The sequence below is a fragment of the Manacus candei genome, unplaced genomic scaffold (genome assembly GCF_025592945.1).
Source record: "Manacus candei isolate 608988 ecotype Guabito, Panama unplaced genomic scaffold, ASM2559294v1 h1tg000057l, whole genome shotgun sequence".
In the NCBI taxonomy this organism is placed as follows: Eukaryota; Metazoa; Chordata; class Aves; order Passeriformes; family Pipridae; genus Manacus; species Manacus candei.
Window position 1 is genome coordinate 12846760 of NW_026138105.1, and position 16274 is coordinate 12863033.

At 54.6% G+C, this 16274-nt stretch overlaps 1 protein-coding gene across 6 annotated transcripts in view; it reads right to left on the reverse strand.

Annotated features, from left to right (window-relative positions):
- The window catches only part of NOL4L (nucleolar protein 4 like), a 63047-nt gene that overhangs the window by 18208 nt on the left and 28565 nt on the right, over window positions 1-16274 (reverse strand). For 2 of the 6 annotated variants that reach the window (XM_051802893.1, XM_051802894.1), the window contains exon 5: window positions 1847-1988. In XM_051802893.1, the coding sequence (XP_051658853.1) occupies window positions 1847-1988 (142 nt within the window). Of the gene's footprint in view, window positions 1-1846; window positions 1989-2793; window positions 3174-7172; window positions 7279-7574; window positions 7841-8051; window positions 8192-16274 lie in introns of those variants that run through there. The other 4 variants (XM_051802897.1, XM_051802895.1, XM_051802896.1 and 1 more) reach the window with 4 other exon arrangements.

Below are 16274 nucleotides of genomic sequence, written 5' to 3' on the forward strand. Positions count from 1 at the left end.
CCTCCTCTCAGTCCATAAAATGCCCCTGAAGTATGGCAGCCTGACGAAAATCCCAACCTCCATCTTTTTCTGGATGGGTCTCATTCATAACCCTGGGCTAGGCTTGCTTACTTTTCAACTCCATCACTTCTGATCCACCAAAGTCTACCTGGTTCAGCCTCTGCCAACGCCGGGCACAGCCTGGGACACTTGCATTCCTCACAGAAAGGGACTATTTGTGCTTTATTGCTCATCACTGACTCTTACAAAAGAAATTAAAGGAGCCAAGAAAAGCCCCAAAGAGGACACCTGCTTCTGAAGGAAAACCACAGGGCATGAAAAATTGGAAGCAATTCCTAAGAGGGCAGAGAGAGAGAGGAAGGATTTAGCTTTAGCTAGAACATCTTGATTTGCCTAAATACGTGAGTCCCTTATTAAATTACTGTCCTGTTGAATTACAGTGTTCAGCAAAGGGATCAAAACTGTGTCATTCCAGATTGTAAATGAGACTTGGGAATTCAGTGGTGAGGGGGTAAGTCACATGCCCAAAATGTCCCGGTGGGAGAATGGCAAAGTTCAGGGGGTACGGAGACACCCGGCCAGGCCGTGGGGATGAGAGGCTGGGGTCATCGGGGCAGAGGGTGCAGCCTGGCCCCGAAGAGCCAGGAGCTTTTGATGTGTCACCACCAAAATGCCCTTCCTCCTGTCGTGGCACAGCCCCACTGGGGCCCCTGGGCAAGCAGAAGTGCCCCTGCCCATCCCACGGCCGGGACGCGGTGCCGCGCAGGCAGGTTTCACATCCTCACCAAGCCTGCCTGCCTGCCTCCAGCACTGGGGCTGCTTAGAGAAAACCAGCAGTTTCCCAAAACAGCAGATTTGCAATGGAAACTGAAGTGCCACAATGCACTGGAGTGAAGAGAGCGGCGTCCCTGCTGTCACTACCATCCCTGCTGTCCCTGCCACTGGCCACACAACCAGCTAAAAGCCACCCCATGGAGATTTGCCAGCACAAAAGCCCTTTCTTTCCTCTGGGGTGGTTTTCCAGTCCCCTTTCTTAAAGCAGCACTGACCCAGCCTGGGTTGTCCCTCAATTCCTCCGCTCCCTTCCCGCTCCCCCAGCAGCAGCCAGGCTGGGGACAATGAGGGATTCAACCTCCAGAGCAAAAGCCGGTAACAGTCCAACCACCAAATCCTCCCAAGCATCACAGAGACGAACTCTGACCTGAACTTGTACTTCTACCACTTATTTACTTGCTCTTTTATTTTCAACCTGCATGTTTCACAGATGCAACACACCACCCCTCTTCACCAAACTCTTCCTCCCACCCAGCCCATGTGTGCTGCCTTCAGCCCTTCCAACCGCCTGCCCTGAGGGAGGAGACACCCACAAATCACCCCTCGCACCACTGCTATCAGGTGTTGCAGATTATTCACAACTTCTTGCCTGGGGGATCCAAGACCTGTTGAAGATGCAGCTTTTCAAGCACAGAAAGCTGTGACCTGTGCTGCAAAGCCTTGGCATCCTCTGTGCATTCAGAACTAAAAGGGTTTTCCTCATCACCTGGTGAGAGGACTTGGGGAACTAAAACCCGATGCCTTAGGAGGGGATTTGACGATTTCTTTCTGGAGGAGCTGGGAGACAGGTCTGGGCACAGGACCATCAGCTCTGAGCTGGACAGAGCCCTGGCTGAGCAGGAACCCAGAGGCTAAATGGGAAGGACTGGGAGCTGCTTCAAAGCCTGAGCTGATATGAAATCCATCCCACAGGTGGGACACTTGATCAGAAAGGACTGGTTAATGTTTAATAAGCCACAAAAACATCCTGTGGCAGAGGCACAGAGCGCTTCCCGCCCGCCGGGGCACTCACCGTCCTCGTGGCCGTGCAGGTTCTGCGGGCTGCGCATGCTCTCGTCCTGGCTGGGGCTCAGGCTGGAGTTCAGGTGCTGGTCAGCTGAGATCCATGTGGAGTCGTTCATATCAAAGTCCTCGCTGCTCACCGACGTCTCATCCTGGAGACAAGCAGGAAAGGGTTAACTCATTGAGCTATTTCCTTTCCTCCTTTCTCTGGCTTTAACATCTCCTCAGCACACTCCTTCCTAAAAACAATTCCTTGGGCAGCTCCTGTCCCCTGAGAAGGCTTGCTGGCCCCAAGACCACAGTGAGTGGCCCTTCCCTGTGCAGGGTGAGGTGGCTGCCCCAGCAGGGACCAGGGCTCTGCTTCCTGCCTGAAGACTTGCCTGAGCAATGGCACTGTCTCTAATTGAGGACAATTAGAAAGAGCTCACATCCTGTAGGAGCGGATGGCTGAGCCCTGGAGTTTACCCTTTAATCTCCATCCACCCTAGCGTGCTCCCGGTGAGGCAGTGGCGTGGGGGAGCTGAGGATGGGCGAGAAATGGCTCCATAAAACATCTTGGACTTTTTTGAGATCAAATAATCTGCTGCAAGAGGAATCACCGGGGGACTGGCAGCAGCAAGAGAGGATGCTGTGGCAGACCTGGACACAGGTATGGATCCCTATAGACCTGCACTGCCTGATGCTGCAGAGGAGGCTCCCGGAACCCAGCACCAAGGAGCTGCTCCTCCAGCCCTCTGTGGAAGGGTATTGCCCCTGTACCCTCATCAAAAATGACAGCACACACCTTGGGAAGGGGCTGGAGGAGTGAAGTCCCCCATGAGGCAAGGACACCCCAGCTGAGGCTGGGGGACCCCAGCCAGACTCCTGCTTCCCAGCAAGGGCATAGACGACATTCCTCTCTCCCACTCCTGCAGCTGAAAGGACATTTTCTCTCTCCCTCTCTCCCTTCTCACTAACCTTTACAGTACTTCAAGACACAGCCCTTGGATCGCTTCCAGCGCCGGAAAGGTCAGCCACAGGATTTCAAAACCATCATCATAAAGGCAGCACTGAGATCCTGAATGAGAGGAGGGGCTGCGGGACCTCCCCGGGCTGAACTCTCCCAACACACAGCTTGGGAGGAAGCAGATACATTTTCCCTTATGGACACGGTCCTGCTGGTGATCCCTTTATCTCCCTTCCTCTCCCTGCTCCCCTCCCAAAGCCAGGGGCACAGCCCACATCCAGAGCCCTGGGGTGCAGGGGAACACCAAAAATGTTTCCAGAACCGCTTTCAACTCCGCTTTCCTTTGATTGAAACATTTCAAAGGCTTGTAAACTCTCTGCTCTTATTTTTTTTTCCCTCCCCCTGGTCCTGAGATAAAATACAATCCCCGCTCCCCTTCCGTGTAAGCAGCAACTGGCAGCACCCCTCCAACCTACGCCTGTGCCTCATAAAAACAGCCCTGTCTGGCCGCCGCTGGCTGATAGTTTTTATTGTGAACAAACAAATGTCTTTAGAGACAGGTTTGTGCTTTTCCTCCCAGCTCCTTGTCCCTGCAGACACATCTGCTGGCTCAGGGCTCGCGCCGCCCCCAGCCCGTTCCCTCCATGTGCCTCCCGGGGAGTTTCCTGGAATTTACAGCTTTTGAAACCCTGCACGCACCAAGGGACGGACTGACGGACGGATGGACAGAGCTCAGCAGCCCCAAGCATGCCTGCCACGGGGACACCCTGACCCCAGACCTGCCAGTGCCCCCGTGCAGCCCCCTGTGCCCAGGTGAGGCTGAGCAGGAGGGCAGGAGGCAGGGACAGGCATGGCATCCCTGGCTCAGCACAGCTCCACTGCCACACCAGCCACAAAGCAACCCTACCTCTCCAGAAACTCCATCTTGTACGTACAGGAACAGAACTGGAAAGGTCTCTCTGTTGCAAACTATAAATAGTCTCTTTATTGTAAGCATTTGCAGGGAGGCAGCCACCCTAATATCTGGCCTTCTTCACAAGGCTTACTCAAGATTAGTGTCAGGCTTAAGAGACAAATGCAAATGCCAAGGTCCTTGCTGCCCACAGTCTCTCACCTGTCCGGTGAGGAGGAGGAGCCCTGGGAGTGACCCACGATGTTTTCGGGTGGTTCATGCTCAGCTGCAGAGGACACCCAGCCACAGCACCCAAAACACAGCCTGGGAAGCATCACACTCTCTGTGCACTCACACAGAGGGAAAAGCAGTGACACGAAGGATGCCTCGCATGCACATGTGATGTAAAGTGCTTTATAAATGTGTACAATTCTCTCAAGGCTCAATAACATTCGCCTATTATTAGAAATACTCTGGCTATCAAACCAGAAACTGATAAGCTATAAATGACTCAAGTTAAACAAGGCTGTCACACATTCACTAGTCCAGGATCCAGCCACCAACAGAAAGTCACCCCCTGCTTTCCACCAGAGCTTTCTGCTTTCCAGCACTAATACCCTTGGCCAAAACACCAACAGAACAGACTTCCCGGTATCACACAGCTCCCACGACACAGCCCATCCCAAGGGAATACAGGTGGCAGCAGGTGAATCCTTCATGGCAGCAGGAAATGACCAAAGCCGGCAGAACTGTCAACAGCGTCTGCTGCCTGCTGGCTTGGAGCAGAGCCCCTGCTCTGCCCACACCGTGGTGCCTCAGGAGCTGCTTACACCTTTGTGCCTCCTCCCTGAGAAAGAGAAAGGCCTCGACCTTGAGTGTGGCTGTGTCCTCCCCTGTCACCCCAGCTCTGGCATCCTCCACTGCCCCTCTGCTGCATCCCACGCTGCTTGTTGGGACACCAGAGGCCACCAGCAAGATCCCTCCTTAGGACACCCCTCAGAGACCAAAGGCTGAGCATTATGACCTCCTAGTGCTGCCTGCCAACTGCTGGCACTGCCTCCTCACATACCAGGGACAATCCCAGGGAGGGAGGCCCTGGCAGCAGCGCCCAGAGCACTGGCTGCCCAGCCACAGCCCAGGAGCAGCCCTGTGTCAGTGGGCTGGAGCGGGGGGACAGCAGCACAGCACAGCACAGTACACATCCAGCCTCAAACCACAGGACACCAGAGCAGGATCAAAATTTCTGGCTGGGTGGGAGCTCTGAATCTCCCTGAATGCCAGTAATCTGGCTGAAGGCTGAGCCTCAAAGCGGGCTCCCCACCCAGCCAAACAAGGAACCGCTTCTCAACAGCAGCAACAGCCACGACTCGGAGCAATACGGTAAATCTAATCTACCCTTCCACCCTCTTTTGGCTTGCAAGTCAGGCAGCTCATTCTTTTTCCTCTCTGGGTTCTCAGGAGAATTCTCTCTGCTAATTTCTTCTTTCCTGTAAACAAACTTCAAATGAAACTTTCATTAGAAAACAGAATGCAATCCATTAGAAGTGCCTGTCTTAGGACCTGCCGCCTTTTCCCCAGTTCCACACCACTCGTGGCACAGATGGAAGTGCCAGTGGCGCCCCAAGCAGCCAGCCCAGAGCCAAACCCAGAAACCTAGCACTGTTGCTGCCGCCCTCCTCCTTCCTGCCTTTCCCAGCTCTCTGGAGAGATCTCCTCACCCCGCAGTAAAGTCCCATCGCTTTGTTTCCAGTGTTCAAGGGACTGAGCGATCAAGGGTCAGGCAGTGTGCGTGCAGCTCCTCTCTGCAAAGGGAAGTCGGATCTCGCTGCTGCACTCACAGGGCACACCCAAACATCGGAGCAGGGCTCCCGGCACCGCGTAGGATTTGGAAAACAAAATCCTCGCTCCGCTCCTTATCTACAGTCCAACATTCACAGCTGCTCTGCAGACACTTGCAGCCAATATTTTCTACCCAGCAGAGGCAGACACTCACATGTGTAGGGCTCACACTCCACATTTCTGTCCCACTTTCCATTCACGATCTTCGAGCACCACGCCTGCACGCGTCCACTGAGCCTCCCAACTCTGCTCTGAGTAAGAAAACTATTCTTCCTATTATAGAGCTGGAAACTCCGGGTACTGACAGCCTGGCTGGTCCAAGAACACAGGGAGTCGCTGGTAGATCCAGGAACCCAATCAAGCCCTCCGGACTGCAAGGCTGTAATTGCTAGACAATGTTTCTTCACCAGCGCGCTCCTTCCTGGAGAACAACCTCCCATAGCAAAGGCTGGAGCAGGGCAGGGGGGGAGGCTACTCTTATAACCTCGTAAATATATGCAAGACTATCGGTAACCTGCTTATTTTACAGCCAGGCTCAGTTTCTGGAGGACTGCCTTGCAAGTCTCTCTCCCATCATTTACATGCTGTGCCTCACGTTTAATATTCCAAGCTCCGAGTCTCAGGACGGTTTATTTTCTCTCTTTGAGTCCTTTTATTTTAAAACATGTCCTTTCACGCCACAGCCTACTATCCTGATGGGACTTCCTTCCATGGAGCAGGAACTGAGGCTGTGTGCTGTGCAACCTCCTCAGCACACAGCCACGCTCAGCTTCCCACCAGAACCAGCCGTGTTTTTAGAGTCAACAAAAGGCAACGCGTGACTGCCAGCCCCCGGAGCTGCTCCACTGCCATGCCGGTGCCATGCACAACCTGCCCGGCACAGGCAGCCCCCAGATCTGCTAAACCTGACCAGGGAAAAGCACCTCGTGCCATGACCCACGGCAGCAGCGGCGCGTGGGGACGAGCTCTCTGAGGAAGGCAGCCTCATCTTCGTCTCAGCCACTGTTTAAACCCGGCCCTCTGAGCATGCCAAGAAGGTATTGAACCAGATTTGACCCTAACTTAACCAGTGCAGCGCAGAGAAAGGCTTACTAATGGAAGATAAAACACTCCAGGTCAAAGATTGATACTGCAGCCACAAATACTGTGGTGGTCATTGCTTCAAAGACCCGGGAAGCCTCACAGCACACGGGTGTACGCGGGCTGTGGCGGCGGTGAGCTGTGACTGTGCTGCCTACTCGTGTGTGCAATTCCCACACCAAAGAGAACATCCCTGGCGCTCTTTGTCAGGTCACTTACGTTCTTATTTACTGCAATTTCTGCTGATTTCTACGGGACCCGGCAAAACCCGAGTATTCATCAGTTCCCGAAAATCGGCAAAAAGAGTTAATTTAAAAGGCAAACGGCAAATGGAAAAGGAAGGGAGGATCATCCCTTCCTCCCCCTCCCCCTTCTCTGGGAGCTCTTCTTCTGGGAACCCCCCCGCCCAGCATTCCCACCGCCCCGAGCAGGGAGCTGCCAGGGCAGGGGGCGGCCCCGAAGCCCCTTAAAACAGCCGCTGCCCCGCTCCTGCTGTTCAGCGGGGAGGTGCTGAACGCGGGGCAGGGGGGATCGGGCTCCCTTCACCACCCCGGAGACCCGCACCCGCCTCCCCCGCACCTGAACTTGTTCCCAGGCGTTTGCTTTTCCACGCGAGGCGGGGACGGTGCCTGATACCGCGCGGTGTGAAAGGGCACTTTGCTCTGCCCCCAGCACCGGGAAGCGGGTGTCGGGGGGTGGGGGGGGACGGACCCGGCTTTGGAGGCGGGGGCAGCGCTGCGGGCAGCGCGGCCGGGGTTCCCCGTGTCCTCCCCCCTCCCCGGTGGCCGCGGGACCCGGCGCTTCCCCGGTGGGACGCGGTTCCCGCGTGTGTCCCCGCAGTATCGAGATGCCGGGAGCCGGGTGAGCGTCCCCGTCCCGCCCCCCGCCCGCAGGTAAATAGATACACCCGCGATGGAGCCCTGCCCGCGCGTGTGCGGGGCTCAGCGTGCGGCGAGGATTGACACGTAAGTAGGGCTTTACCTCCAGGGAGGCGGCTATTTCCAGCACAATCCCCGCCCGGGGCCGGGGCCGGTGATGGCGGCGCGGGGCCGGTGCCCGGGGGATGGCTGGGGCCGGTGCCCGGGGATAGCCGGGGACGGAGCGCTCCCGCCGCCGCCTCCTCCCACTTTCTTCGGCGCTTTTGTGCTCTTCCGGGCGCGGGGGAGCCGCGCCGGGCGCGGGGAAGGACGCGCCGCCCTCCCCCCCCCGCCGCCGGCCAGCCGGGCGGGCGACCCGCAACTTCCCGGGGCCGCGGGGCGGCCGCTCCCCCCGGAGTTGGGGCCGGGCCCCGCGGCCGCCGCGCCCCCCCCGCCCCGCCCCGCCCCGCCCCGCCCGCCGGTGCCCCCCCCCCCCCCGCCCTCCGCCCCGCAGCGCCGCGGCCGCGTGGAGCCCCCGCGCATCCCCCCCCGCCCGCCGCCCCGGGGCCGGTACCGGAGCCCCCCGCGGGCAGGCGCCTACCTGGAGCGGAGCCCGGGGCCTGCCGGCCTGCGCCAGCCCGGCGGCGCGGCGGGGAGCGCGGGGCGGAGGGACGGAGGGACGGAGGGAGGGGGCCCGGGCTGGCGGCGCTCCGGAGAGGCTGACAGCCAGCTGCTGCCCGGGGAGAGGGGCCGGCGCTGCGGAGCGCGTCACTCCCGGCTCCCGGGGGGGGCCGGGGAGGCGGAGGGGGGCGAGCGGGGCCCGGCCGCGGGCGGAGGGGGCGGGGGCGGCGGGGGAAGGGGAGCGGGGCCGCGGGGGGCGGGCGCACCGGGCCGGGCGCGGCGGGGGGCGCGGAGCCGCGCCTGGAAGAGCACATTGTGGAGGGCCGGGAGGGCCCTTCCCCGGGAGGAGACAATGTCCAGGGCCGGGCGCCTGCTGGAGAGCGCGAGAATGCGCGGCCGGGGCACGGTATGGATCGGCACGGCACGGGGGGGGCCGCAACCCGCCCGAGCATCCTCCGCTCCGCACGGCCCGGGGGGCTGCAGCCCATCCGGGGACCCTCCGCTCGGCACAGCACCGGGAGCTCCGTCCCGGGGGCTGCCCGTGCGCGGGGGCGAGTGCCGGGCCCCCGCAGTGAGCCCCGGGCGCGGTGGGTCCCCGCAGCCCCTTCCCCGCGCGGTGGGTGCCGCGGTGCCGGGCCCCGCGCTGCCGCCGCTGCCGAATCCTTTTGTTCCCGATGATTCTCCCTCGTTCCGCGGGAGAAGGAGGACCCCGCGCTGCCGGCAGCATCATCACCCACCCGCCACAGCCTCCGAACGCTGGAGCTGGCTGTTGGGAAACCAGCGGCTTGCCCTGCACACCTCTGGGCAGGGCAGCGGCTGCCAGGTGGCCGGGAGGATGGGGATGCTGCGCCCCAGCATCCCCCAGGCTAGTACCTGCTGCCAGGCTGGGCCCCGAGGGCAGCAGGTCAGTGGTTGATCCACTATGGGATCACCATGATGGGGATGGTGATCCCCATCCCAGTGATGGGCACCAGTATCATCAGTATCACAGCATCCCCCTTCTCAGTCCACCTCATGTTTTGCTATTTAATGGTTACAAAGGAAATTTATATGAAATAAACCAAGTGTAGCGGTTCCGTGTGGAGCCTGCAGTAGGCCAGTGCCAGAAATGGTGCCAGAGCCAGGATGGGAACTGCCAGGTTTGGGGTTTATGGCTTGTCAGTGTGGATGGCCAATTATGATGTTATCTATTCCAGCATTAACCACCTCACTGCCAGGGAAGCACACAAGGGAAAAGGGAGGTTCAGGAAGATCCAAGGCCAGAGGTGAAAATGGGCATCACTCTGTGCTGCATTTCCATCTCCTCCAGGCTGACCCAGGGAGCCAGAGGCTGAAGGGAGAGCAGAGCCCTGGGGGCCTTCCGGAGGAAGCGGATGGCTGGGAGGGCAGCAGGCTGTGAGCCCCCAGGGCCTGTTCAGGACTCCCTTCCCACTCCATGGCTGCTGCTCCTCCCTGAAGCTAAAATAAAATCCTGACCATTTAAGGTGAACAGGAGCCTTGCCGAGGACCTCAGCGGAGCGGGCTTTAACCCCTTCCCATTGCTGGGCTTTGTTTACTCCTTGTGCTTCCTTCGGCTTCAAGCTAGACTGGCTTAAAGCCATTTGGGAGAGCACATCCCACGGGACTGAGGTGCCCGCCCCTCCATTTGGAGAGCTCGCAGGGGACACAAACTGGCCAGGATGCGAGTTCGAAGCACAGTCACTATTCCGTGCTGCCTCACCATGTGGACACTCTTATTTTATACTAAGTGCCTTTGTGTGGGTTAGCCTAATCCACTTTGGAAATGGATTAACCTAAATTTCACATCGGCAAACTTAGTGCGGAACAGCCGCGTCCACACAGGCAGCGAGGGAGGAAGAGCCATTCAGCAAGAGCTGCTGGGCAGGAGCTTTTCCCTGTGCAGGGGAGGGTCCTGACCCCAAGGGGGGTCACCGCTGTTACAAGTGGGGTCATGAGCCCGACAGCAATGCAATTGTTTGTGCCAGTGCGCGGGGTCACGAGGCTGGCAGAAGTGGGGCTCACCAGCGGAAGAGGGGCTGCCTCCAGAAAGAGCCAGGGAAGCTCTGGGAAACGGCATGCCAAGCACCTTTCTAGTGGGGATTTTTCGGATTCAAATTGTCTAGGGGGAAATAACTGGCAATTAGATATAGAATTGGTAATAATAATTTATCGAGTTGTCAGAACAGGGGTAAGTGCCTTACGAGATTACATCTTAAAAAAAACACAGACCATAATAAACCAGTGCTGCTGTTATTATATTATATATATAATATACATCAAATATATTATTTATAAGTCGCTTCCTTCCCTCTCTCCTCACAATGTGTTCACTACCTCTGGTCACTGCAAGCCCCTTCACACAGACATAGATCTGCTCATGCAGAGAACGCGGGGCTCCCTGTCAGTCTGTGCTGGTCCAGCCAGGATCTCGCAGATTGCCACCAGAGCTGAGCTGCAGGTCCTGGGAAGAGCCATGTCCTGCCTAAGACAGCACCCACACCACACAGCCTGCCAGAGCACCAGGCAGTGATGCTTCCAAGAGCATCACTAACGATGCCCTGACCTCATCCGCTGTCATTTCCTAAGGCAAGGCTCCGCAAGAATACCACGGCTGCTGTCAAACCCAGGAATAAACGACATTTAAGGCGCTGCAGGAGCTTAATTGAATGGTTGTGGTGCTGTGGAGTGTGGGCACAGGGATCTAGTGGTGGGAGCAGGGACTGCAGGGTCTGGCCATCACGCCAGAGGAGTCACTGACTCATGGGCGACCTTGTGCGAGTCACTTGATGTTCTTGTGCCTCTGAAAAGTAGGTTAAATAACAAACGGGACCTCTTGCACTGGGTCCTCTGTGACCATCAAACCCTGTTGAGGAATAAGCAGTAAAATGCAAATCTCTCCGGGGCAAGGCCAGTAAGGAAAGGGGGGCAGGAGGGACCAAAGGAGGGCCCAGAGCATGGCATGAGGGGGAGACACAGCTTTTATCCACACTGAATGTAAATTATTTGCCATTCAAAGCAGAGCCAGGGGGGAAAAAAAGGAGAGTAAAGATTTGGGAAACTTTTGTTATAGACCAGATTCATTGTGGGCTGAGGGTTGTATCCCACATTGTCCTGGCCGCTCCTTCCTTAGAAGCAGCAGTAGTTAGCACCTGGCATGTGCATGAATAAAAGATGGGTTTTTTTCTCCCAGGAGCCAAGACAAGAGAAGGAAAGGAAATACAACTCTGTACTTCACAGGGTACACCAGTCACTGCCAAAAAAAAGGAGCAGGAAAGGAGTTGTTTCTGTGGGCGGGATTTTCTTCCTCTGGAGGACAGGGAATGGGTGTTAGAAGAGATAGGTCCATGGTGGCCAAATCTCCTCTAACATTCCTTTCTACAGCCCAAATCCACAGCCCTGGCTGCAATGTCTGCATTGCTCTATGCACTGAGGACGACCTTCACAGCTTACCTCTTGGCCCTCCAAATCAGAATTGAGTCAACATGAACAGAACCACCACTAAACCCATTTTTGGCCATTCTCGAGCCCTACCATGTGATGCAGAACCCATCTTTGTGAGCAAAACTGACTCCTCGGTGACACACCTGCACCCTCTGAGCACACCCGGCCCCTGATGCGGGTCTGAGGGGTCTGTGCAAGCAGGCAAGGTGCAAACCTGGCCACACAGGTTTAACAGCGGCAGAAACAAAAGCAAGCACACAATTCAAGGTTAAAAAGCTGAACCACACAGCTTCATCTTCCGTAATAACGGAAATCATTAATAACAGTTTGCGCTCTCGAAGTAGTTGCCATCCGAGCTCTTGAAGAGCTTTATTAGTGAGCGAGACCTCAGAAGTCTCTCTAAGGTATTATTCCCTTTTTAAAGGGAGAAGGCAATTAAGAAACAGCCATTTGTGTGACTTGATCAAAGTCAACGTACAGCACGTCAGCACCTGAGCTTGGAGACGATGCAGAACAGCCCAGTGTGCACAGCTTTCCACAGGTACAGGATAGATCTAACTGGATCCAGGAGATCACTCCATGGATGCTGGAATAGTGCTTTCATCACCCTGAGCTAGACATCTTTACTTTTCCCCCTAGGAATGTTTTCCAGCCCCACTTTACATGCCCTGAACCAAAACCTTGTTTCCAGTTCTACTGGAAACGGCTGCCTGTGATCCTGGTTAAAACACAGGGAATGGGCCGCAGCTCTCCTTACCAAACAGGGGATGTTCTGGGAAGAAATAAGGAATTAAAGACACATAGTGGGGATTCTGGCCCTACTCATTCAGCATCCCCAGACACAGGCTCAAGCAGCTTGGCTCTAGAAGGCTTCTCAGATCAGGTAACAGGCATCAGGATAGGTGTGCATGGTGGAGGGTGACCAGTCCCAATTCCCCACGGGTGGATCAGCCCTGCCACAGAGCAGTCTTGCTGCCAGCACGACAACCAAGAGCCAGGGAAACTTCTAAACATCCTCCAGCCACTTCTCCAGGACCTTAATTGAGCTGCTCGACATCACAGGGAAGTGAAGAGAGAGTGGGGAAGGGACCAGCTTCTCCCCACCAGTGCACAGCTACCAGAAAGGAGATCGGAGCGGAACCACCATGTGCAATAACTAAATACACCTGAGCAGTCCAAGGGGGTGAACTGTGCCCAGCACCACTGGAATCGGGCAATGCCACCTCCTTTCTTACAAAAAATAATGTGATTAGCCCTGAAAGTGCAAAGATTCAGAGCCTTGGCATCACATATCATTTGAAGACAAGAGCTGCAGTGGCAGGACCGACCCCAGTCGGTCTCACACTGTTTGCTCGCTGTGCACGTCACACTGAACAAACACAGAGCTCACCTGGAACAGTGGGAAAAGTATTGACAGATCCACACAGTGGGAAATAAAAGCTCCCAAGTTTTTACTAGCTGGGAACATCAGAGTTAATCCCAGTAAGAAAAATGAGCTGCCCTTCACTGAAAGCGACCCATTCACACCAGTCTGAACCCAGGCTAAATGTGTTGGTCACCTGATCTCCTGCATCTCATGAGCCGTCAGGCCAAGGATGAAAGTTTTGCTAGACCATCTCTGCCAGTAAAAAACACTAGTTGTGACAGCGGGACCTGGCTTTGCCTGGACTAACTGTGTCCTTTAGGGCAGAACTGAAGTTTCCCAGGCAAAGCCGGCTCCTGGCGGCAGAAGCTCTGTCCCCACTAGAGGGCTGTGCTGCCGAGCCCGTCGAGCAGTGATGAATCTCTTTTCTAACTCAGTGCCTCCTTGTGCCTACGGCCAATGGTCCCTCCTGAGCATAAGGGTTCATTTAGGGAACTTCTCTAGTGCTCCAAACCGTCTTAAAAATTAACAGCAGGAAACAAAAATCTTCCCAAGCCAAGACAAAGCCTCTTGAATGAGAGCTATCTTGTCAGGTTGATTTAGAGGTATTTATTCACAGAGATGTTTAACACCCTCTTTCATGGGCTGGGAAGTACCTTATCATCCTCATGTGATACAAACACATCATCCCACTTCCTTCCAAGTACTGGCTGCATGCTTCTGCCTTCCTCACCTCTGTGAACACATACAGCATTTCTTCAGGATGCCTTCATGAAACACTCAGGCAGCTAAACCCAGGACCCAGAGCTCACCCAGCAGCTGCCAGGTCTGCGAGATTTGCTCCTGGTCTCTGGACTGTGTGAAATGAGAAGTCTGCAACTCTTACTAGTGAACTGACAGACTGAAAATGTCCTCGTCTGCAACTGCAGGCTCCCTTCCCTGCCTTCTGCACCCCCAGGATTGTCTAAAGATTACTCCAAAGCAGAAGGAAGCAAATGAGCTGCCAGGAGAAGATGCATTTCAGCTGCTCTCAGAGCCTCTGGGACGCTGAAGTGAGCAAGCACAGTAATGGGTGGACCAGAGGAAAGGGAGAGTGGAAGAAGGAAGACTTCACATTGCCAACCAGCCTCTGGTCATGAGGCTCCGTGAGCTCCTGAATCCTGCAAAGGCTTGATCCTCACCAGCACCAGACAAAGCCAACTCCTCATACACCAGTGGGATTTGAACCCCTCCACCCCCCTCCCAGGATTACCCCACTGTCTGGGTTAAAACATTGCTTGAAATTGTGTTCTGAAAATCACTTCACATCCACGCACCATCACACACTCCAGGCTTACAGGGAATTTACTGGATGGATGGAGTGTGTGACGGTGCAGGACAAGGCTCTGTCCCTCTCAAACACTTACAAGTCAGTGCAGCAAAGCCATAGCAACAAGAAAAACGCTCTTCTTATTTCCCATCCAAGAGCAGCTTCCTGCCATTCACTGATTGCGTGACCTTCTGCCAGCAGCCGCTGAAGCAATCTTTGAAAACGTTTCAGTATCATTTAAACCCGGTTACTCGGCCCTGGACTGTGTCTGCCAAGGTAACAGCAACAGCTCTGGAGCAGAGAGAGAGCCTGGCCTGTCAGTGTTCTCATTTTGTTCCCTCAAAATCTTTCTATTCCTCCAGTAACCAGTGGAAGTCCTGCCCAACCGTGCGGCATGAAAAATAAATACGAGGCTGGGGCTGAGTAACACAGGAAAGATTGTCTGGAAAATGACTGCAATGGAATAACCAACCATTTAAAAATGCTAATATTTAGCATTTGAAAATGAGGTGGAAGGATCATTACAGATAAATATCATATCTTCTTTTCATTCCTTTTTGCTGCTAGATTGGGAAGGTCAGCAGTTCAGAAGTGCTTTAATGCCTCGGTAGACACCCTGAAATGGGGCTAATTCGGCACTCTGGAAAGGGTAAGGGGCCTGATTTTTCTCACACATGTGAGAACTGGTATGAAATGGGGATAAAGGAAGACTCCCACCCCAGAAGCTCCTGCATGTCCCAGTGAACCCAATATAAGCAACATGGGTCACTGTTGTTTTCCACCACAACAGAACAGATGTTCTGACTCCAAGAAATATATAGAAAAACATTCTGCAGGAACTCTTCATTTTGTAAGCAACCACAAGAGCTTCTCTTCTGACAGTTTTTTGTCCCTAAGCAGAGATAAAATGCATTCTCTAAGGTTCTGGCTGTGCTTCCTTCTGGAGACACTGGTGCCCTAATACCGATGTGCTTAGCAGCACTAATAGATTGCACTTACATGCACACTATTTTTTTCCTGAATAATGAAGTTAAAAGGCCACTTTGGCATAAATTCATTCATTGTTACCCCAAATGAAGCAAGTTCCTTCTGGTGCTGCTGCATACAAATAATTGCTTTTGGCCAGAGCCAAGTGAAACACAAGTCCGTTGCTTAATTTATTTCTATTATCACCATCAAATGCTAGTGAGAGGTGGCACAGTGGCATCACTCAAGCTGAGAGCATTCAGGACACGCTGGTAGAAAAAAACATGCAGGGAATATTTGTGTAGTGCAAACTTTAAAAGCAGGTTGCATTTTCTGCCTGGTTTGCATTTGCAGAAAAGTCAGAATTTTTTCTATCATCTTTAGAAGGGTTTTGTAGTTGGCAAACACCTGGAACCCCAAAAGCTGCAACTTCCAAACTCTGCAACCCTAACCCTAAACCTGGGGAAGGGAGAGCAGCAGCCTGTGTTGCACAGCCCATGCTCCACACAGACTGCCAGGATCCTACAGAAAAAAAAAAAGGATGGCATAAAAATAGCAGGGGAATGCTTGTGGAGGGAACTTAACCCTGGTATTGGCACTAATACACACATTTTCTTCACGTACCCTTTGTGTTAGCAGATCCAGGTCCAGCCACGGCTGCCTCAGGAGCATGGCACTTGTTTTCACTCAAGTTGCACCATGGGAGGTTTAGGTTGGATATTAGAAAAAGTAGTTTTCTCACCCAAAGGGTTGTCCAACCCTGGAACAATCTGTCCAGGGCAGTGGTGGAGTCACCACCCCTAGAGGGGTTTAAAAGACATGTAGATGTGGCACCTGGGGACAAGGTTTAGTTGTGAGCTTGGAAGCGCTGCGTAAACAGTTGGAACTGCTGATCTTAGAGATCTTTTCAACCTAAATGAGTCTATGATTCCCCAGGGGAATCCAGGGAGTGTCCCATACTGGAATGGACAGCACTCAAGTCCTGCTGGATTTTCCCCAACGGGTCCAACCACCTGCAACCTCTTCAGACTGTCATCATGATGGAAAGCGTTAACGCTTTAGAAGTCTGAGCAATAGGACTGATCTTTTATTATTTTGCTCTCAGGAATCAGTTTCAGTAACAC